The 22,545-nt window shown below is 32.5% G+C and overlaps 3 protein-coding genes across 3 annotated transcripts; all 3 read right to left on the bottom strand.

The window, feature by feature from the left end:
* Window positions 1-2,822: 2,822 nt before the first annotated feature.
* Window positions 2,823-9,592, bottom strand: LOC133819759 (uncharacterized). The gene is made up of 10 exons (XM_062253092.1): window positions 9,271-9,592; window positions 6,682-9,030; window positions 6,252-6,587; window positions 6,065-6,151; window positions 5,404-5,556; window positions 5,004-5,167; window positions 4,769-4,916; window positions 4,515-4,637; window positions 4,327-4,414; window positions 2,823-3,720 (listed from the first exon to the last, which is right to left on the bottom strand). The coding sequence occupies exons 2-10, from the start codon at window positions 8,884-8,886 to the stop codon at window positions 3,506-3,508; spliced, it is 3,519 nt and encodes a 1,172-aa protein (XP_062109076.1). The 5' UTR covers window positions 8,887-9,030; window positions 9,271-9,592; the 3' UTR covers window positions 2,823-3,505.
* An 846-nt stretch (window positions 9,593-10,438) lies between these two features.
* LOC133819758 (probable voltage-gated potassium channel subunit beta) lies at window positions 10,439-13,448 on the bottom strand. Its single transcript, XM_062253091.1, has 4 exons — window positions 12,806-13,448; window positions 11,508-11,651; window positions 11,015-11,179; window positions 10,439-10,902 (listed from the first exon to the last, which is right to left on the bottom strand). The coding sequence occupies exons 1-4, from the start codon at window positions 13,367-13,369 to the stop codon at window positions 10,789-10,791; spliced, it is 987 nt and encodes a 328-aa protein (XP_062109075.1). The 5' UTR covers window positions 13,370-13,448; the 3' UTR covers window positions 10,439-10,788.
* A 5,282-nt stretch (window positions 13,449-18,730) lies between these two features.
* On the bottom strand, window positions 18,731-22,216 carry LOC133819757 (purple acid phosphatase 23-like). Its single transcript, XM_062253090.1, has 7 exons — window positions 21,829-22,216; window positions 21,543-21,734; window positions 20,803-21,139; window positions 20,147-20,364; window positions 19,818-20,008; window positions 19,356-19,637; window positions 18,731-19,077 (listed from the first exon to the last, which is right to left on the bottom strand). Exons 1-7 carry the CDS (start codon window positions 22,082-22,084, stop codon window positions 18,943-18,945), a joined length of 1,611 nt encoding a protein of 536 aa, XP_062109074.1. The 5' UTR covers window positions 22,085-22,216; the 3' UTR covers window positions 18,731-18,942.
* Window positions 22,217-22,545: the final 329 nt, after the last annotated feature.

The following is a 22,545-nucleotide window of genomic DNA, read 5'->3' as shown; positions in this document are numbered from 1 at the left end:
GGGAGGAGAAGGAATGTATTCTTCATCGTGCGAATTACGATGGGCCTTACTAAAATTAGAGGGAGGTGGGATCGGCACAAAGACTATAGACACCTTCCTTTTTCGTGGGCAAATTTGATACATCACGGTAGATCTCAATCACAAAATTTCGGTCGTTTGTGAGATCAAGAATGGTTGTGTTGGTACATACGTACGTAGTATAATGTTGGTTGTGGGGTGACAACTAAGAATTGTTAGCAAATTTGCGTTCTTTAGATATATATATTTTTTAGATAATCTCTTTCTTGAAAATTTCTAATAAAGTGTTTGAAATTTAAAAGGTGTCGAAAGTATTTGAAAAGTTATTTTATAAAAAAATTGTCAAAATAAAACTAGTGTACAAAATATCTATAAAAAAAAAAAAGCTATTTTGCCAAATATTCTTATTTCAACATCTTTTGGTGAAAATTTCGAAGAGGTATTTAAAAGTGTAGTGAGGAAAGCAATTTTATTTTCCCAATTGCAAATTAATTTTGAAGAAAAAAAATATATAAGAGGTGAACGCTCGTGTTTGATGCTCATTCCAACCTTATATGTGGTGATCAAACTCTTTTCTTCTTTTTTTTAGAAACGCTTTTCTTCTTTAGTTATTATTATTATTATTATTATTTGTTAGATTCAATGGGGTGAGTCGGCAGATGACAAGTGGAAAAGCCATATATGAAGGGTTGACTTAGAAAATAAAAAGGGGATATATATATATATATAAAAACAAAATAAGTGCACAAAACATCATTAATAAGCTTTTAACATTAATAATAATCAATAAGAAAGAAAACAAATGATGAGAGTCAAATGCTTTTTTGACTGGAAATTTATAAACACCACATTAGTTTAGGGTCGTAGTAATTCTTAGGTCCCAACTTCAAAATTCTGACACTTGTTAGTCATATTGGCATACCTAGCCTATCCAAAGCTAGCTGTAAAGTATGTTATATATATATAATCAAAGTTTTTAATCATTTCAAATGAAAATAATTAGGTACCTAGTAACACATGTCACATTTATTAAACTTAATAGATTAGTAAACACCCATATGATCGAATAATTCTTTCATATATATATATACAATTTTTACTCATATAAATTCTTTAGTAATTAATTAGCTAAATATTTAAACCTAATAAAGAGAATTTTCGTCTCTAGCTCTGCATGCAAATTTAACATAGAGAAAAGCTTAAGAATAATGATAACTTTGATTATATATGCTTGCATATTAGAAAACATTTTTCAACAATTATAGACATATATATATATGAGAAACCATGCATATACAAACTAATTAATATTTCATAAATGTGTATATTTATTGGTAAATATTTAGTTATAGGAGAGAGAGAGAGAGAGATGGGACATGATGATGTTTAGAATGGTTGGGTTTGCTTAGTCATAGGGAAGCTTTCATATATAATAATGGGGAGACAATAATGGTCGGACGATAAGGATAGGGTTTAGCCACTAATAATTTTCATGGATGGAGCTTTTTTTTTTCTGCACAAACCCATTTTCAATGGACAAATGGGAAATACTAGTCCATGCATGCCTAATATATATATATATATATAAGTATAATTAATTAATTCTACCTATATTCTACTACAATTTTAATTTGATCATCTTAACCATGATAAAAAAAAAAGTAAATTGTTGTCTTGGATTTATGGCACTAATATTTTCATACAAGTGTTTAATAAGTAGTTTGGATCATGGATTTTAATTTGCAAAGACAAAAGAAAGGAAGAAAATATTTTCATATTAGTTTTTATTTCAATATAGGAAGTTCTCTTTTTTAAAGTTGATTTTTTTAATGATGATTCAAGTTTCTCTAAAAAAATTTAATCCAAACACTAAAATCTCCAAATTTTGTTCTTTCAATTCAAGCAAAGAATCAAGTTTAGGACTAGGAGAATCAAAAAGTAAGTCAAAACACTTTTTTTTTCTTGGTTATTTCTGATCTCTATATGTATTTCTCTTTTGCTAAATCAAGCGAGTGCCTAATAATTTTAGTTCAATTTTTCATAATGTGAACACATCATAATTATGGATTAATTGAGAATATGGAATGTTGTTGAGCACTCACAATTTTTATATTATGTATTGGAAAAATGTTATTATATATACAAAGTTAAGTTAACTTGTATTGAAAGTAAGTGTAGCCAAGAGAGTTGGTTTCAAGGTGGGTTTGGACTATAGCTTTTGGGCAACATCTATATCCCACTTAAAGTAGATAATGGTACGATTGGTTCGCAATTAGAAAATTGTATTTTTTAAAAGTGGGATTCTGAAATGAAAATCTGAATTTAGTAATTAAAAATATGTTTCTGAAAATGTGATTGGTTCAATGTCAGTAAACTGTTTTTTAATTTTAAAAAACTGAATCTGTGATTGATATTAAATTTGAAAATATAACAGAAATTAAATGTGCGATTTTGGAAAATAATTTCACAAAACTGAGAAAACGAGATTTTCTCGTTTTCAATTTTCCTTAACAAATTTTGGATACAGATTTGAATTTGATTTTCAAAAACAAATTTTTATTGAAAGAAAAAAAAACTAAACATTAGTAACTTTGTGGTTCTAAGCACTGATATTTCTCTAAGAAAAGAACAAGAAAACTATTGCATTATAATATATGAACATTTTTAGCAACCAAACAAAATCCTTCAAAGTTAAAAAAGGGAAATTTTTGAATATTTTGTCTATAATTTCTTTCTCAAATACATAAGCTCTCTAAAATTGACATATCTATCTAAATTATGTCAAACAAAGCAAACTAAATCAACTCAATAATGGTGTGGCCAACTAGTGCTGTACTCAAAATATCAACAATTTATGCTCCTCACATGTCCATTATATATATATATATATGTGTGTGTGTATAAATATTCTGTAACATATGTTTATATAGCAAAGTCAACCCAAAAAATATCAATGAATGATAGGAAATTATTGAAGTTAAGACTATAGCAGCTTCAAGTTCAGCTACAAAGCAAAGCACTTTAGCCTTTTGCAAGGTGAATGACATGCATTATTTTCTGCACTTGATCAACTTGCTAGCAGACACATCTGATCACCATCACACTTATTTGATTTCAGACTGGTCTAAACCATTCTTCATCATTTTGCTTCTTCTAATTTTCTTTTTCGCTTTTAGTTCATGGATTCCATCTTTTCTTTCGTGTACTTCCACTTTCGCAGAAGTCAAACACAAATTTCCAATCTCAAAAGGACTTTCACTTGCTTTAGAGTAAAGATTTCAATGAAATGATACAAGGTAAAAGAAAAAAGAAAGAAAAAAAAAACATTCATAACAGATCACTACATCAACTTTATAATTTAGTAGCATCTTGTAATCGATTATGAATCTATTCACGTATTCATCAATATACAAAGGTCAAATTCTTACAAAGAGTTCTTTTTGGTTTTGGAATATAATTAGCTATCTATATGTTTGTGTGAGTAACATTACTTACATGAGGATTCTAGGACTCGTCTAGTTGAAGGCTCCTGTCTTTTATTTTTCTGAAGTGATGTTGACATGTCGCGCAGTCTTTCTGTTATGTCTGTAAACGATGGCCGAGCTGCAGGATCAGCAGACCAGCATTCTTCCATTAGCCTTTTCCACTCAGAATCGCAACGTTTAGGAATAGCAGGCCTCAGTGTGTTATTTACAATCCCCCCTTCAAAAAAGTTAAGAAAAGCAAATGTTCATATCCGAATTTGTTTATAGATTATGCCATCTGAAAGTATACTAATGCAATAACAAGGAAACATGAAGCGAAGAAGTTGATAGGAGACAGCTTTCACGACAAACAACATTGTAGAACATGTCTAATCATATGGTAGAAACATAAATTGTCATATCAATTAAAGTAGTAAATTCATGAACTGGATACTTGTCATTTAGATTTAAAATCAAAATTATTTATCGATTTCAATTTAGAATAAGGCCATGGTCAATTGAGATTCACCAACTTCCTTATGATTTCAGACAAGATCTTGTAATGTGGCCAAAGATGGCTGTGTGCTAGAAAACTTAGAACAGGGGTAAGCCTTTTTTTTTCATATTCAATAGATTGAGGACAATGCTGATGATAATGCATCTTTAGCATTGTCTGATGCTAGTTCTCCAAGGAAAGCATTCTTAATTAAGGTATTTACCAAAAATAACTTGGATATTCTTCAAAGACCATACAAGTTTAAGAGAGTTTATTGAAAAATTTCGACAACAGAATTAGATGAAAGAAAAAAATTCATTGACCCAGCTACTACTAGAAAAAGCTTACCTATTATAGCACCACAGTGCATGTCAGCATAAGGTTCCTCCCCAGTTAGTATCTCCCACATTACAATACCAAACGAGAACACGTCAACCTGAGAAAAGAAACAACACAAAGGAATCATGTTTAAGCATTTTTCAGATTTGGGTTTCCATTTTCTGGTGTCTCAGAATCCATGATAAATATTAGATAACCTTCTCAGAGACCCGGCTGCTGCTTCCATTTAATAGTTCTGGTGCCATCCACGGAAGAGTTCCACGAACACCACCAGATACGAGTGTGTTTCTTTTGATTCTTGATAATCCAAAATCTCCAACCTACAAAGCAGAGAATCAATGTCAATGAGCTTTCAAAGATTTCACATTATAAGAAAACAATTTCCAAAAATGGTTAAGGGTACAATATAAATAAAATAAAAAGTGTTTATGCTCATGGAAATTCTAATTACCTTGCATACTGGTCGTTCAGGGTCCCTCAAATTGACAAGCAAGTTGTCACATTTCAGATCAAAATGAACAATATTTTTCAAATGCAGATATTCCATGCCAAAAGCTGCATCCATTATAATTCTGAGCCTCTTTCGACGATCAAGCACTCTGAATAAAAATTTAAAAAGAATTGGTCACTGTGCTCAGCTAAAAATGTGTCTGCAGATTGAACAAGCAAGATATGGATCAAACTACCTCTCCTTTTTCAGCAGAACATGCCTCAATGAACCATTCACCATAAACTCAGTTACAGTTGCCAGCGTTCCCCCCGGCCCATCAGGAACTACTCCATAGAATGCTACCACATTTGGATGGTGAAGAGTTGACAGTATCCTTGCCTCTCTCCAGAAGTCCTTAATCTGAATAAATGAGTGGAACTTCAATTTTCATTCATACATTTTACAAAATGTAACATATATATTCGAAACATAGTTATTCTAAAAATGGAGATCTCATTGAAAAACCATGCACAGAAGCGAATAGCTTTGCTCTTCATTTTCTAGTTGGAGAAGTGAGCAAACAAAACAAAATACAGATATGACTAGTCTGATTGGAATTGGAAAAGCTAGGAAATTCAGATATGCAAGCAACTCACCAGCCGCTCTTGTTCTGATGATCTTCCAGAGAAACAACTCTTTTTAATTCTCTTAATAGCTACATCCGTGCCTCGCCACTTCCCATGATAGACAGTTCCAAATGTACCAGAGCCCAACTCTCGCTGTTCTTCAAGATCAGAATACTTTATGATCTACATATTATCCAACATGTTGCAATCAAGTTTCTTGATACTTTCCCCTTTTTTCATTTCCCAATAGGAAAAACAGTTATATGGGAGCTTTAAATGGAGAAAAGAAAGATCAAAGAAATCATTTGCACATGAACCATACGAACACCAATTGTTTAATGATGAACATAAACAAAATGAAAGTAAATTATATTGATATACATCATAGCTAAGCATAGTAGCCTTGTAACCTACAAACTCCTAAGTTTCTAAGATTAAATTGACAGAAAATTTCTGATGCACGCATATTCTTTTGGCCTTTAAAGAAAAAAAAATCAAATTCAAAATGGTAAAGGCAGGTGTTCACTTATGTTTATGAGAATATTAAGCACAAATAATAAGGAAGTTGGGGGTGATTTTGCATATAATAAAAATCCAAATGTAAATGAAAGTCGCCAAAACTCTCAAGTTAAAGAAATAGATCCAGCATTATGAGAAAGAAACCATCAATATAGGTATGATTGTATTGAACCTGTAAACCATAGACGCCAGCTTCAATCTCAGCTATTGTAGCATCACTCATGGAGTCATTCCTATCTGTGTCACTACCATCTTCATCCTAAAAAATGTGGGAGGAAGATCAAATAGACCGCCTAATACTATAAAAATAAATAGAGTCGACTGTGAAACATCTAAAAATTAAAAGCAAACATGTTTACCTCACCATCTGACACCATACTCTCTACCTCCCCGTCTTGAATAGATTTACATTCATCTGTAGCTTCATCTTCTACATAGAGGAGCGTGTTAGAAGAGGAAGGAATGTCATGAGGTATACCATGAGTTACATCTTCAATAACAACTGTCGTTGATTTTCTCGCCTCATTGTCATGATCAGTTTCAAAGGACCGCGCAGAGACAGCATCATCAAACCTAGTCATCTCATTGAATTCTCTGCTAAAACTTGACTTTCCAATTTCATGATCTGTACAATTCAGCTGATCTTTATCAAGGCGAGATACTTCATTATCTGAATAAAAAAGTGAATCTGATTTCTGAAACAAGGATCCAAAGTGAGAAAGGTTACTGACATTAATACAAATTTTGGATCATATCAAATAACAACTCCACGACAAGATTATTACTTACAGTGCTTTGGAAAAAGGATTCCGTGCCACCAAGTTCATTAGATGCTACAGGTAAAAGTTCATGAATACCATCAAGAACTGGTTGACTGCTTATTCTCTTGATTGTAGGACAGAACTGAACCTGGTTAGAAGGTTGCCTCGTGGTATCAGCAGAGAATTCCATTGAAGTGACGGGTGAAGGGGACACCAGTCCTTCAAGAACTTGTACACAGTTGGTCTCTGGTGAATCATTAACTTCCGCAGTTTTTGTATAAGTTGAAACTTCAACATTTTCTCCAATTTCTCTCCTAAGGTGATCATCAAGAGCTTTATTCGTGTTTGTCCAATTCAGTATCTCCTCATGTTCTCTTCCATTATAACAATGTGGCGCCCTGGCCGACAATTGAATCTCATATTCATCCACTTGGGGCAGATTGTTGGCTATCTTATCCTGTTGAGTTGGCGAATCTTTCGAAGAACCAGATGCCAGATGTAATTTTTCTCTTTCAATATTCAATAAAGGCAGGGTGAAGACTCCCTCAGAGGATCTCTGGTGAAGTTCCTGCAACTTTGAATCAGAAAGTGCATGCATTATTTTGTTCCGAGAACCATCTTTACCATTTGTTGCAGGCAACAAACCAAGAGGGTCTTCAGGGTAAGAGATATATTTGTCACAGCAGAAATCACCTTCCTTCATCACTGGTCTCCAAGATTTCATACCACTTTGAACATTCATTGCAGAAAAGTCATAATCTCCACTTCTGCTGCGTTGGTGAAATCCCATTTGCTGGGGTCCGCTAGGCTGCTCAGAATCCACCATATATTTGTTATAACCATGGAAATTCATCTGTGAAGGCCCGTTATAATAGTAGTCATTAGCATCAACATAATTGGAATCTTGACAAGAGAATTTTCCTGTAACAAAGGGATTAGTCCCTTCACCATTACCAACATTATATGGTTGATCCATATAATAGTGCAAATTAGAATTCTCAGGTTCCAAGTGCTGAACTGGAAAATGTGACATGGAAGGGAGATGATTGTAGGACTTGCTTGGAGGAAGTTTAGGAGAAAAGTGAGAAACAGGTCTTCCAAAAAATCCCACTAAGTTTGAAGAATTTGGACTGTTACATTCCTTATTCTCCACTGCATATGCTGCCGTAGGAGAGCCTCTACAACAACTTGGACTATAATCAGAGTTATTGCCAAATTGGCTAGATTGGCTTGCCAAACTTTGCCCGCTGGAACTCTTCCGTGGACTCGGGTCCAGCATGCTATTGACAGCAATAACATACTGATGATAATCACTACCGGTTGGCTGCATTGCCCTTGCTTCAGCAGAACCCGGGCTCTCAGTTTCATTTAGAGATACAAGAAAGATCCGCAGCCTTTGAGAACACCCATTTCTCTCTTGTTCTTGATACTCCTCAAACAAATTATGAAGGTCTTCATCTGAACAAACAGATATAAGCGAATCCATATCCTCTCCAGGAAGTTTGTACTTGATTGTGTGAGGTTGGTTGCAGATTGCAGAAGTCTTCTTCACCAGTTCCTCCCATGTCATGTTCTTCCTGATCGATAGAATCCTTGTATCTCCGCCAACATATCTAAGCTTCCCATCATTCGGCCTATGTATAATTCTTCCCCCAAAACTGCAAAGAAATTTCACCTTGCCAGATTTTGGAGCTTCACAAAATCCAGGAACATACATATGGTATGACTGAGGTGATTCTGCATAATAATGTGGAGTATTTGGCCCTGCAGCAATTCGATCACGATTTAAATCATCACCAACATTGCCTGATGATCCCTTTCCTGCAGCACCATACTCCCAATGGTATCTGCTCAAATTGTTAGGATAAACCTTATGATCTAATTCAGCCATATATCCTGGACTAGAACCAAAATCTAAGGCTTCTGAATTGTAGTCAGGATCCATTCTCCTAGGATCAAAAATGTTCACCCGATCCTCATAAACTGGTTCATGATTTGTTGTATTAAGATTAAAACCAACTCTCCTCGAGGAGCGCTGATTAACATTAGTATTGACCGGCGTTAATCTTCTTAGTGTAGCAGGATCCTGCATAAACTCAGCTGAGAATTCCTCGCCAGTCTGAATCGAAATGTTGTTAGCATTTCTGTTCACAGCAGCCCTTTCTCCTGACCCAACATTTGCTCTGCCTTGACAGAAATATTGGTCAGAAGTATCAGAAAACTCACCGTTCATGGTCTCAAATGAAGTTGGCCCTCATTTACAGAAGAAACCAATGAACAATCTGTCTTTTCATTTCATGTAAATTTGCAAAACAGAAAAGTCCACACAATAAAACTTAGTAGACTTTCGATTCTGCCTCCTCTTCTCACCTCTTAGCTGCATAATGAAAAATTTAGATCAAAATTTGTGCAATCAAATCAATAAATGAAATATCAAACCAATAAAATAACCTGCAGCGTTATGTTATGATCCTATAACATTTCTTTTATTGCATTAAATTTCATGACAACAAATTAATCATCATATAGAATGAACACAAAAGATAACCGAAAGAACCCAAAAATACAAATTTATGCAAAAATATAAAAGCTTTGCAAAAAGGGTATTGAGAAGAACCTTCGAGAAGAAATGTGGTGAAAAGGGTGTCTGTAAAATCGTTCAGCTCAAAAGAAAAACATTCAGATTCTGTGTTCTGTGAAAAAATGAAGCTTTTTTTTCTTCTTCTGTTTTTTGCATGGAGATTCTGAGATGGAATAAGCAAAGAAAACCAAAAGAGGAAAACGGGTTTTCAGTTTGGGTTATTAGTTTGTGAGATATATGGTTGGTGGGAGAAGAAGATCAAAGAGTGGAGGGCATCCCATGAGCCTCGGAGTTTAAACGGTACACGAACACAGTCTTATATTACGCGCCAACAAGGAGGCAAGATTTGGGGGCCTAACTGCAAAAACATAACTAATTTATGAAATAATATATATATATATATAAATATATCAGATTGATACTGACTCAAGTTCACTACTTTCATAGCTATAATAAATAATGTCCACTAAATATCTCTGTAAAATTAATTTTGGGAATATGGATAAGCAACTTAAATAGTTTATAGCAGTAGGGTTTCAATTCAAAAATCAAAACTTTCAAGGTAATTTGTATGCTTAAAAATTTATTATAACTTTTTTTTCTTTTTTCTTTTTTGAGGGGGTAAATTTATTATAACTTCACTCGGAAACATTAACAACGTTATGAGATTCTCCAAAATCTGAAGAAAATAAAGCTTTTAAGCTTTGGCTGCAAAGATCTCTATGGCAATAATTCCACTGATTAGGATTTCTCAAAGAAGCTTTTTTTAGACCATATTTATTAAAATAAGTATTTATACTTTTTGGACCATATGTTTTATTTTATTACCTATATGTTTTATTTTATTACCTATTTGAACTTGTGTCTTGATAAATTACTCATCAAAATTAAATATAACAACACAGTTTTTAAACAGAATAATTTTATTTTTGTTCTAAATTATTAATTTGATAAATTATTTATAATTTTAGTTAAGAAAACATTAACCAAAATCGGATTTAGGGTTCTATTTTAACTATTTTACAAAACATAAAATCCAAAAAATAATTTGTCAAAACACAAAGTCCAAACAGGAAATGAGAAAATAATTCCATTAGGTACAGCCACATTTTCATGGTTTCGTGGGAATTAATTATCAAGTGTACGACATGTCGTTTTCTGTGGTTTTACTAGAAGAAAAAAGTGCAGTCACCAGAGTGATATCTAACACAGAAGCCAACAAGTCCAATATCCAAATCAATGAGAGGGAAACAGAAAAAGGGAAATACAAATGATTCATTACAGTACAGTTCAACGTAGATCACTGGTCCACTATCAACATGCTCTTCTTTCCCATTGTCATAATACCTCAAGGGAAAGAAGAAAACACCATGAAATTGGAGAGAACAAGACCAACCATGTGTAGTCCAAAGCAAAGCAATGTGAAAAGAACAAAGACCATACAGCATTACTAATAGAAATGGCATGAACTTTCTATTTCCTAAGATGTTGGAAGAATGGAGCCTGCAATGTGCAGAAACAAACAAAGGGACTCGAACAAATATGATCATGCGTCTACCTATACGATTCTGGGCGCTTCGGCTTGGTTTGTACGACGGCCTCAATCTTCTCCATCACAGCGGGAGTCAGCAAAGGGATCACGTCAACAGCTTTCATGTTCTCTTGAATCTGCGTTGAGAAAACCGTAACTTGGATGAGTGACAAAAGATATTCCAGCTGGTAGCTACAAAAATTATATTGATGACATGTGACAACGATGTTGTATAGGTTGATAACTAACCTGAGATTCCTTGGTTGCACCCGTGATAACCGATGAGACATTAGGGTTTGCAGCGCACCATGCAATTGCAAGTTGAGATAATGGAACACCTAATTCATCTGCAATTGGCTTCAGACCATTAACCTTTTTCAGGACATCATCCACCAGTGACCTGTTGGCAAGATTCTACAAACAAGGCAATGATAGATGTGAGCCCAGAAACTGAAAGAGCAAATGTTATCAATACTGTACTATAGAGGCACCAGAATGAGCTCAAAAACACAGGATCATATAATCTAATATCAATTCCTGCTATGTAGGGGCATCTACCCCACTACATTTTACAGGCAATGTATACTATTTTTGTTAGGAGAAGAATCCACACTAATTTTACATTGAGCAATGACTTCAGCGGCACAAACAAACACGCGCACATCACATGATGCAACTTGTATAGCCAAAACAAACAGGTATGAGAACTAACACAGAATGCACAAAGTCAAACGAGTATTACTTTGTAGTTCTCCAATGCAAATCGACTGTCGGGAGGAATAGTGCCCTTGTTGTATTTTCCAGTGAGCACTCCAGAAGAGAGTGGACTCCACGTGGTGAGACCAATGCCATAGTTGGTGTAGAGAGGGAGGAACTCAGACTCAACCTGCATCCATAAAGCACAAGGCACAACAATTTCTAATTAGAATTCATGCCTAAACAAAACCCATATCACAGCTGGAAAAGGGGAGTTAATGCTTATTTAAATAAGGGGTTATAACATTTTGGACCATGTATTTTTTCTAATGTAAAATGGTTCAAATATACTACAAAACTCAATTTTGATTAACCAAAAATTGAATATAACAATTTGTTTTGAGTTGTTAGTTTGTTGAATGATTTGTGATTTCATTTATTTTAGTTAAAAAACTTTCAACAGAATCAGGTTCAAATGGTCCAAGTAATGAGACTGTCATGTCCAAACAACAAGTAACAAGCCAAAACACATGACCCCAAATAGTATTAAGCCAAATTCATTGTCAGGAAAACAGTAATAAGAGAGGCTATGAAAGAAGTTAACAACTCTAATCGAAGGGTCTGACTAAATCATGTCCCTTGATATATTTGTTAGGTTAAACATATAGGCCTCTAATAGACCTTGTAAATCCCAAAAAGCAGATCAAAATATGTGATCAGCAAATAAATCAGAACTACCCCAAAATCTAAGGGAAGCGATTTCCAATGGTACCATCATAAAATTGATTCGAATGACGTACTTCAGCATCAAAACAAACCGTACCATCCCCTTTCACCCATTAAATATCTGTCCCATCTAAAAACAAATGATTCAAATAGCGCAAAAACATTTGCATTAATGAACTATGAATCACATAACAGATTCATAACTGGATCAGGTATAACCAACAAGTTTGCCCCTTTTAACAAAAGCACAGGGCCAAATCTCATATACCAGATTTCCACTTACAGGAAAAGAAGAGAAGTATAAGAAAAATACTCATATGAGTACATAAGAAAGAATACTAAATCTCTAACAAACAACCCCAATTCACATCCCTGGAAGAAACGAAAACTATCAACAAAAAACAAAAACCTAAATAAAAATCTAAAAGCCCAATTCTTGTATACCAAAACAATCCAAAAATGTACAGTGAAAACTAAAAAACAAGAAACCCAATTCCAATTTCCCGAAAAGAAAACATATAAATTTCACACAAAAGTTATTCATCTGGGTAAACAGGAAAATTAACAAAACCCATAAACAATTATAAACATATCAAGGTAGAAAATGAATTGGCTGACCTTGTGCCTGGACAGCAAATTATACTCAGGCTGCTCAACAACAGGACCAACGAGATCTAATCTATTGGCGACCCCCCAAGCCTCCGTGATCTGCTGTGCAGACCACTCACTGGTACCCCAATAGAATGCCCAACCCTTATCGATGACGTGGTTCATGGCCCGAACAGTCTCCTCGATCGGAGTGGAGGAATCTGGGCGGTGACAGTAGATGATGTCAACATACTCCATATCCAATCTCTTGAGCGAAGCCTTGGTCCCTTCGATGATGTGCTTCCTCGAGAGACCCTTGTCGTTTGGGCCCGGGCCACCCCAGAAGATCTTGGTGGAGACGACGATGTCGGAACGGCGCCACCCCAGTTCACGAATAGCCTGGCCCATGATCTCCTCTGCCCGGCCGTTGGCGTAGACCTCGGCGTTGTCGAAGAAGTTGACTCCATGGTCACGGCAGCACTGGAGGAGGGACTTGGCCTCTTTCACGTCGAGCTGGTTCCCGAAGCTGACCCATGAACCGTACGAAAGCTGGCTCACTTTCAGACCCGAGCTTCCCAGGTTCTTGTACTGCATGGCTACTTCTGATCGAACCTCTGCTCTGTTAGCTCCGATTGAAGATAGATAGAGATGGAGAGAGAGTGAAGCTTAGAAAAATGGTGGAAATCTACTATGCTGGTTATATAAAGTTAAATACCATTTTTAGCCCTAATAATTATCCAAATTACATTTTTGGCTCATACTTTTAAACTATTTCAAAATTGATCCACATATTATGACTTTAATCTCAGTTTAGCCCTTATTAGATATGCAACTTGTAATGTATGAGGAGATGTACAAATGTCACTTAATGAATATAGTGTGTTTATGGACAACCCTATTTTATTAAAATTAAAAATAATCAATATAACTACGGTAGTGTTGTTTGATAATATTTTTAAAAAAAAATTATTTAATTAATTAAAAAGTTGACAATTAAACATGTATTTGGTAACTCTATTTTTATTATTATTTTTAAAAATTTAATTAAAATTCATTAAATTTTAAAAATAAAATTTTCACTTTCAAAATTTTTTTAAACTATTTTTTTACTTTTCATTTTTTTTTATATATTCTTCAAATCAACAATTCATTTTATATGGTTAAATAAAAATAAAAATTATCATACGTATTTATTATTTTTTATTTTTAAAAATAAAAGATAAAAATAATTACCAAACATATATTATTTTTTTAAAATAAAAAAATAAAAATAAAAATAATATTTCCAATTTTATATTTAAAAGATTCAAAAACAAAAACGTTACCAAACATAATCTATAATTATCAAAATTTTCTTAATTTAGATATCAAAATTGAAATTTATATCTAAATTCATAGTAAATCAAAATAATAATCAAACAAAATTAATTTGTAATGTCTTTATAAAATTTTAAATTAAATGTAATATGTTAGGATACTGATAAATTGAGTTTGTAGGTCAATAATCTGTAACACTTATTAAACTTTTTCAATGAGACACAGATTGAAAATGAAATATGTTTTGAAAAAGTAGACAAAAATGTAATTTTTATTTTATGAGGGATTGAAATTGAATTAGAAGGAATCTGGTTTGTGATTAAAGTTGATCGGACGGGCCAGAGCAAGAGAGAGAGTACTACAACTACAACAACTACAAGCAGCTTTTTCTGAACGAACATGTGTGTATCAGTGGATTTGATTACGTGGCTTCTTCTGCGATCGACACGTGTCATAAATATTCGTAAAGTCTCTGGCGGTGATTACAACTGGTATGTACGTTAAGAACAACATGTTTTTATTATTATTATTTTATTTTATTATTTGAAATAATTGATGAGAGAAAAACTGAAAAACAATAATGAAAGAGTGCAATTGAATTGAATGAAAGCTGATTTTCCCACTGCTGTTTTTGAGGTTCAATTTTGAAAATGACTAGCCTATTTATTTAGTTTAAGGGGTAAAATAGGAAAATAAGCACAATATAACATTCACATGCCTAACTCATAAATACGTGGAACCAAAATATATAATTAAACATGCAACCATTCATAATTATCAAAATTCTAATTAATTACTTAAAAAAATAATATTATTTTATAATATTTAAATGCATGTTCAATAATCTAATAAATATCATACCTTTAGAATTCTAATTTTTTAACAATTATTTTTATATATTTATGGGTCATTAGATAAAATAGTCTATTTTTTGAAATTATTTTATACTTTCGTCTAGTTTTGATAATTTTTTTTGTAAAATAGTCTCCGACACTACGGATAGTTAGTCAAAATTTTAGTTAAATATCATTTTATAAAATATTATCAAAACTGGCCAAATTGCATAATAATTTTTAAAAAAAAAGAGTACATTTTAACTAATAACTCTTTATTTATTTATTTATTTATTTTTAAGCATAATTTTATTGTTCATTTTATTTATTTTTCGGTTACAACTGTACATCTCATCTGGTTTGTCCCATGTTTTTATTTTCAGTCAAGTTTGGTGGGTCCGAGATTGAGTGTGAGGGGATTGCCACGTGTCACTTCTCATTAAAATTGGGAATAGATTTCAAATTCAAGCAGTTTTGTCTTTTTTATTTATTATTTAAAAATTTATATTTGACCTATTTATTACAGATAGAAGTTTAATACTAAACTCATTTTTTCAACAAAAGTACACGTAGATGTTGTGTGGATTGAAAAGATACTTGTTGTAGTTGGTCTAGGTGGTAAACATTTTTAAAATAACATAAATTAATTTTAAAATAAAAATATATATTTAAAATATAAAAATAATTTATTACCCGAAATTCCTCTAATTTAAACCTAGAATTCAATCTTCATCATCCTATAATTTAAACATGAATTTCAATATTTATCAAGAACACTTGAAATATAAAATGTTTGTGGCGAAGCTACTTAATTTTTAAAATTTTAACAGTTAAATATTCAAAAAAAAATTATTTTATTTGTAGTAAAACTATTCAAAAACTCTAAAACATTACTTTCATAGCTACCCAACCAGCTATTAATAGTGTCAAATTGTGCAACGTGACACTAAAATCGACAGTTATTATTGGGCTTGTTTGGCGGGACTTCTATTTTAATTTTTAACTTCTTTAAAAGTTCTTCTATGAGAAGCCACTAAAACTAATTTATTGCAAAAAAAAAAAATTAGAGCTAAAAGTCAAATTACACTGAAAATACAACTGATTTTAGAATTTCAAAAGCCCAACCAACCAGCCTCTTGTCTAATTAATCCAACTTTTCAATTATATTTACAATTTCGACCCACAAGTCTTTATTTCAATGAAACACAAGATAACAAGTTTTTATTTCGCTAAAACACAAGATACCAAATGAGTATTTACCCTTTGAATAGAGTCTTTATATAGTTTTTAACCTTGTGTTTTACTTGATTATCTGTTTAGATCTTGTATTTTGAAAATTTACATTTTGGACTCTATATTTTGTAAAATTATTCAAATAGATCCATAAATTTAATTTTGATCAGAAATTTTTGAACTAAAATCACAAATAATTTACCAAACTAACAACTCATAACAAAGATATAATTATTCTGTAACAGTTGTGTTGTTATATTCAAATTTTTGTCTACCAAAATCAGATTTATGGTTCTATTTGAACTATTTTACAAAACACAAGATCGAAAATATAATTTGTCAAAATACGGGCTCCAAATAAGAAATGAGACAAAACACAAAATAAAAAAAGTATAAACCAAAGTAAATATTAACAAATTACTATGGTCAATGATGAGAACTTTCTACTTATTTGATATAATAATGACCCATTAAAAATTGTTAAAGATGAACATTATGCAATTAAATATGGGTTTAAACCAAATAATTGATTGCTTAATTATCCTAATATTGATTATTGTCAATGAACTAATTAAGTAGAAGTTGCCATTTTACTTATCTATTTTGTGTCATGTTGGATGAATTTGTAGTATGTATTAATTAACCAGAAGAGACATCACCATTCATTTTTTATGGTAGAAAAAAAAAACTCAATTCATGATCTTAACACTTGATATCAGAAATTACTCAGCAAGATTTATCTATTATAATTTTTTTTGATGAAATTACAACAGTGTTATCTAATTTTTTTTATTAATTAATTAATTATGAGAGGTTGATGTTTTAAAATGTGTGTATATACATCAAGTGGGATTAATTTTTTATTAGAGTACAAATATGTATTATTATACACACATGCCCAACGGTACAATAATAATGATAAATAATTAGTAATATAACTATTTTCCAAAAATCAACACAAAACAAAAACATAGGATCCCTAGTTAGGCATAGCCAGCCTGCAATCAATCAGTGTGTGTATATATAAATATATGAATTTTTTTTTAGGTATGAGCATCACTTTTGGTCGTATCGAATGGATGTTTTTTATTTTTGGTACTTGGAGAAATTATAACCTAATTTTTTTGAATAATAATGTACATTATAATTATAACATGCTTTTAGTCAATTTTCGAAAAATTCTAAATAATTTACGGTGCCGAAATCAAAGTTCAAATAATTAGTTGTACTCGTGCCTAATTTTTTTTATACGCCTGGAAAACAAACTATTTAAACTCTGATTTTGACACTGCAAATTATTCAGAATTTCCAGAAAATTGACTAAATACCTACTATAACTATTATGTACGATATCATACAAAACAAATTGGATTATAATTTTTTCAAGTACAAAAAAAAAAAAAATATCCCTACAATATGGGCAAAAATAATACCCTCATCTAAAAAGCTCCCTGTAAATATATATACATGAATTAATCGATTATAGTGTGAGACTTCTTCATATTTAAATAGCACAATAATAAATTTTCCATTTGCAAGGGTATAATATTTCTCACCACAAGCTTCATCATAAATTACATATTAAAATGGCTTTACATTTTTTAAGCTTATTTTGAATGTACAAGTATAACTGTAAATTTAGTTTTTTCATTTTTCCGATTATTATTATTATTATTATTATTATACGAGTAATGCTAATAAAGAGCTAATGAGTTTTGTTAGACATATTATAATATAGTGATAAGACTCAAATAAAAATAGATTATCAACTTAATATATAAGTGGGGCAATAGAAAATTGGTATTAAGTCCATACATAAATAATAATTTTCAAGTTTTAAGTCTTCAGATAGAATTTAAAGATGGAAAAAATTTATTCAGTCTCAATTAAATGGAGAATGTAAGAATTTCTTTAAATCATTAATGCTAAATTAGGTTGGAAAATATCCAAATGAGTAACAAAATATAAAAGAAAGAAAAACATTTAAAATTATTGGGAGTATACCATTAAAGAAAAAAAATGATCAATGGTCATTTTTTTTTTTAAAAAAAAACTACACGCACCAAAGGGAAAAAAAATTGCTAAAGAGCTACTGGTGTCTAACACCACAAGGAGGTGACATAATGCTATTGGTGCAATCTAATATCGGGTCCCACACATTTAAATTTAATAAGTATTATGGGGTATCGCTAACCAACCATAAAGTGACAAATAGCAACACTCAAAGAGAAAATAGATTTGCCAAAGGGCATGAGAAATATGAATACTAAGAATGGCAAGGAGAGAAATCCCCTCTGAAAAAACAAAAACAAAAACAAAAAAGTTGTAAAATTAGCAAGGCTTCTTTCCCAATACATAATAACATTTCAAAAAGAGAAGAAAAGTGAGGGAGCTTACCAGAGAATGACAGTAATTCACAGACAATGTAGGTAATGAGTTAGTCAATGGGGGCTGTTCCAATTGAACAACTTCAACTAAGAAATCAATGGACATGCAGAGATTTTAACTATATTTCTGATCAAAAGTTTAACTATATGGTTGGTCTGCAGAACTTTTTATAATTGAAACTCAATACAGAATTAGAATTTCACTTATAAAAATAAATTAACATTGTTATGAAAAAAGAAGAAAATAAAAAGATTAAAGAAGAACAAGTTTGAGGACCAAAACAAATTATGGTCTTTAAGAACCAAAACAAGACTTTGCTGGTCCTAGAGAAATTCTTTTGTAACTGGTGTCATATATATAGTAAAATCTTGTTATTCAAAAGGGTCAATGTCAAAACTAATAACTTACTATTGATGATCTAGAGCACAATTCAGGCTGTCGAACAATGTATATTTGATCACCACAACTGTTTTCCTTATATATATCTTGATTTCTATGCCAAGTCCATAATGCATATGTAGAATTCACTACCTACACAAACCAGTAAAAAATTTCAATGAAGAGAAGATGACTGATTCAGACATTCAATAAGAAAGTTTAGTTTTTCATGGTTTGTTTCAACTTGGCATTATTAAATATATAGATAGTGATTTGTGAAGCTTCACCATATGATCATGTGGAGTGCTTGAAGGACTTTGATTAACTGAAAGTTGTTTCAAATCTAATTTGAGAGCATGAGAACTTATTTCTGATTATGAAGGATTAGCTAATACAAATCACCACTGGTTCAAAAGAAGCTTAGAATGTACCTCAAGTATTCCATGACCAAAGCTGCTCTCTCTGAAAGCACTCCATTCCGGCTGTTTGTCCCAACAGAACTTGCCTTTGGCTGGACCTGAAGTAAAGTTCAAGTGACATACACCTCCAAATTCCGGTACATTATCGCTTGCTGATGGACATTTCCCAGGGTCATCAGCATAGTCAACAACAACTTTCTCAATGTTTCCACCATCTCCAACAGTTATGTAAACAGGGCCACATGGATCCAAAGTATAGTTAAAAACTCTGTTCATTCTCTCATAAGCATGCACCTGAAAAGTAAACAACAGGTTACTAATTCATCCAAATCTGAGTACAATTTTGAAGGAAATGAATATCCCAAATTCCTGAAGGCCACACAGACACATAAGCACCTAAAAAATAAGATTATAATAAAACCATATGCTGATATGGTATGTAAGTTGGAGAAAACAGAATAAGCTTCAGCTTACATGACCCGAGAAAACTATATCGACGCTATACTGATATAGAAGTTCTTCCATTTCCTGCCTCATGCAATCAAACTCCTGATAGTGAGAAGCATAACTGTTGTACCAAGGTGGATGCCATGCGGCTACCAGCCATGGGGTCACAGACCGATCCACGTTATCTAGATCTTTCTTTAACCAAGCATACTGAGCACCTGAAACAAACATTAAATGGTAAACACTAGTTGCAACTTTCTATAGTGCTGATAACAACAAAGCTAAAACTGTTAACATCAAAGATTTTGGTTTCCAAAATGATCCATGAATAAATAAAAGGAGAGTATATAAGTTACCAGTGGCATTGTAGTCAACATATGCTCCTAACATGACAAAATGTACTCCTCCAGCATCGAAAGAGTAGTAAAAGTTGCTTTTAGAGCCACTCTCTTCTGAGGGGACTGCAAATCTAGTTTGATATGACTTGAAAGTGATTCCAGAAACTTGAGGTTCAATCTCATGGTTTCCTTCGATGACCATCATAGGAATTCTTGAAATTAAAGGCTCCATGAACCTGAAATTTCATTACATCAATGTTGCTCGTAAAAATCCAGTTTTGATACAAGTTAGATAGACAATCACAATTCTTACACTCGTTTTTATCATTCACCTTAAGTTCCTACTGCTTTGACATATATTGCTAGTGACTTTGGTAGTCTCTTTACGTATTTATAAGGGAATCTTCCCTTGATTAACTGTAATGAGCATATCAACATATTACCCTCTAAACATCAGAATAAATGCCCCCACCCCACATCAAAGGATAAATCTGTCATTCTTACTGCTAAGTAACAAGAAATATTTCTTTATCAACATTTAACTTCATCTATAAAATGCATCAAAGGAAAATGAAAACAAAATCCTTAAAAGTAGAAAATTTGATCAAGGTTCATAAATCACCATTCTCAGTTTTTAATCTATTTCACTTTATTGGAGTTCCTAGCAAGGTTACCTTCCCCACCCATCCCAACGGGGTTGATATGTCTCTCGAATAGGTGCGTCTGGAAATGCACATGAGAAGCATGATGCTCCTTTGCCGCCAGTTGTACGATACTGATTGGCATAACTAAGGTCTCCCACCATTAAGATCATTGAGGGATTGTTTTGAACCAAATGATCAATGGTTGTGGTAGTATTGCTGGTCAGTCCCAAATCTCCAACAACAGCTATCCGGTGAGGATATGCATCTGGGCTAGGCTTTGGTAAAGTTTCAAACATGTGCTCCTCACTCAAAGCTGGAAAAGAGCTATCCCCACACTTGTAAAAATATTTGGTTCCCGGTTCAAGACCTACACCAGAGAAAGATAAGTCCCCACTTTTCTCTTTTCTTTCACTAATCATCTCTTAGGTGTTCAAATAATCTAATAAACAAGTCCCATGCTCTGACTAATTTGTAATTTATCACATGACACTATTCTTTTTCATATGCATACAAATTTCTCTCAGTGTCACTGTTCTAAATATCATATACAGATACAATACATATCATGAAGTGAAATAATTTAGAAGAACAAATTTTCATTCCTAGTAAATTAGATAGATAAGAACTTGTGAGTGCTTGCTTACAAGAGTTTGAATGATCAGCAAGCAGAACTTACTATGTCTTGATTATTATTAACCATGAAAAAAAAACTCCTTTTTTGAAGAATGTAGTGAACTAGCTACCATAATTATACACACACACACACATACCCTCAAGTTTGACATGGTGAATGATCCCAGAGGTATAATTTAGTAGTCCTTCAAATGGATACAATTGACTGTAAACAGTGGAAACCCCTTTCTGTACATTTGTATACTTGCCACTTCTTTTGCCATACCACACTTCACTGGCAACCAACGAAGGATCAATAGGTGTCACATTCAAACCAATCTGTGCATCCCCTGAACCAATTCAAACAAGCCCAGTTCACCAAATTAGCTAAACTACACAAACCAACAACAAAAAAATGGCAAGACAAGAGATGAGAAGTAGTACCAGTAACCCAAGAAACCCACATGGAAGTTGGAGAAGACAATGCAATAGCAATCTGTTCTGGGAAATTTGTGGTGACATTTTTCTTCAACCTGGGATGATCCATGGGCAAATCATCACTACCCCTCCGAAGTGATGAATCAAACCGTTGAGTAACGGGCTCAAATGGGCCTTCTAAAGTGGTGGGAATATGGGCTTTAGTCACCATTGTTACCATCAAAACGATGCTTAGGTGAATCCATGAAGTGGAGTCCTTCATGGGTTTCTTCTGATGAACTCTCTTGATATGATTATGCTTATGATTTGATTTGCTAAAGATGAATTAAACCCAGTTGTGGAAAAGCTCATAAAAATCCGGACTTGTTTTGGTATCTTTGTAATGAAAACGGAATATGGCACCGTAGAACTTTAGTTTGATGAGATTCGAAATGTGGTAGATTATTGACATTATTTATTATTTAAATTAGGAGTATTTATTTGCAGTTAAATATATGTAGTTTTTGGGATACTACATTTTTATACCGGGTTTGTCTTACATAAAATTCAATTAGTGATTATGTGACAGGTGTCACATTATTATTGGTCCACCTCATTATTTAAAAAAATCGTTATTAATTGATTTTAAAATGTAAAAGACTAATTAAAACTATTTTATTAACAAAATAATTGAATAAATTTTTTTCTACAAAATATAACATTGGTCTATTTATTATATATAAA

Source organism: Humulus lupulus, chromosome 2 (genome assembly GCF_963169125.1).
Source record: "Humulus lupulus chromosome 2, drHumLupu1.1, whole genome shotgun sequence".
Lineage (NCBI taxonomy): Eukaryota > Viridiplantae > Streptophyta > Magnoliopsida > Rosales > Cannabaceae > Humulus > Humulus lupulus.
This window is presented reverse-complemented; position numbering and strand designations above follow the sequence as displayed.

Excerpts from the sequence above, each read along its gene's own strand:
- LOC133819758 (XM_062253091.1), bottom strand. The coding sequence starts at position 13,369 with ATGCAGTACAAGAACCTGGGAAGCTCGGGTCTGAAAGTGAGCCAGCTT. Across the intron at positions 11,652-12,805 it reads ATTTGCTGTCCAGGCACAAG|GTTGAGTCTGAGTTCCTCCC; the intron begins GTCAGCCAATTC and ends TTATGGATGCAG. Across the intron at positions 10,903-11,014 it reads GTGCAACCAAGGAATCTCAG|ATTCAAGAGAACATGAAAGC; the intron begins GTTAGTTATCAA and ends TTCTCAACGCAG.
- LOC133819759 (XM_062253092.1), bottom strand. The coding sequence starts at position 8,886 with ATGAACGGTGAGTTTTCTGATACTTCTGACCAATATTTCTGTCAAGGC. Across the intron at positions 5,168-5,403 it reads CATCAGAACAAGAGCGGCTG|ATTAAGGACTTCTGGAGAGA; the intron begins GTGAGTTGCTTG and ends TCATTTATTCAG. Across the intron at positions 4,638-4,768 it reads CTGAACGACCAGTATGCAAG|GTTGGAGATTTTGGATTATC; the intron begins GTAATTAGAATT and ends TCTGCTTTGTAG.
- LOC133819757 (XM_062253090.1), bottom strand. The coding sequence starts at position 22,084 with ATGAAGGACTCCACTTCATGGATTCACCTAAGCATCGTTTTGATGGTA. Across the intron at positions 20,365-20,802 it reads CGTTGGGATGGGTGGGGAAG|GTTCATGGAGCCTTTAATTT; the intron begins GTAACCTTGCTA and ends ATGAAATTTCAG. Across the intron at positions 19,078-19,355 it reads TTGGTCATGGAATACTTGAG|GTAGTGAATTCTACATATGC; the intron begins GTACATTCTAAG and ends TGGTTTGTGTAG.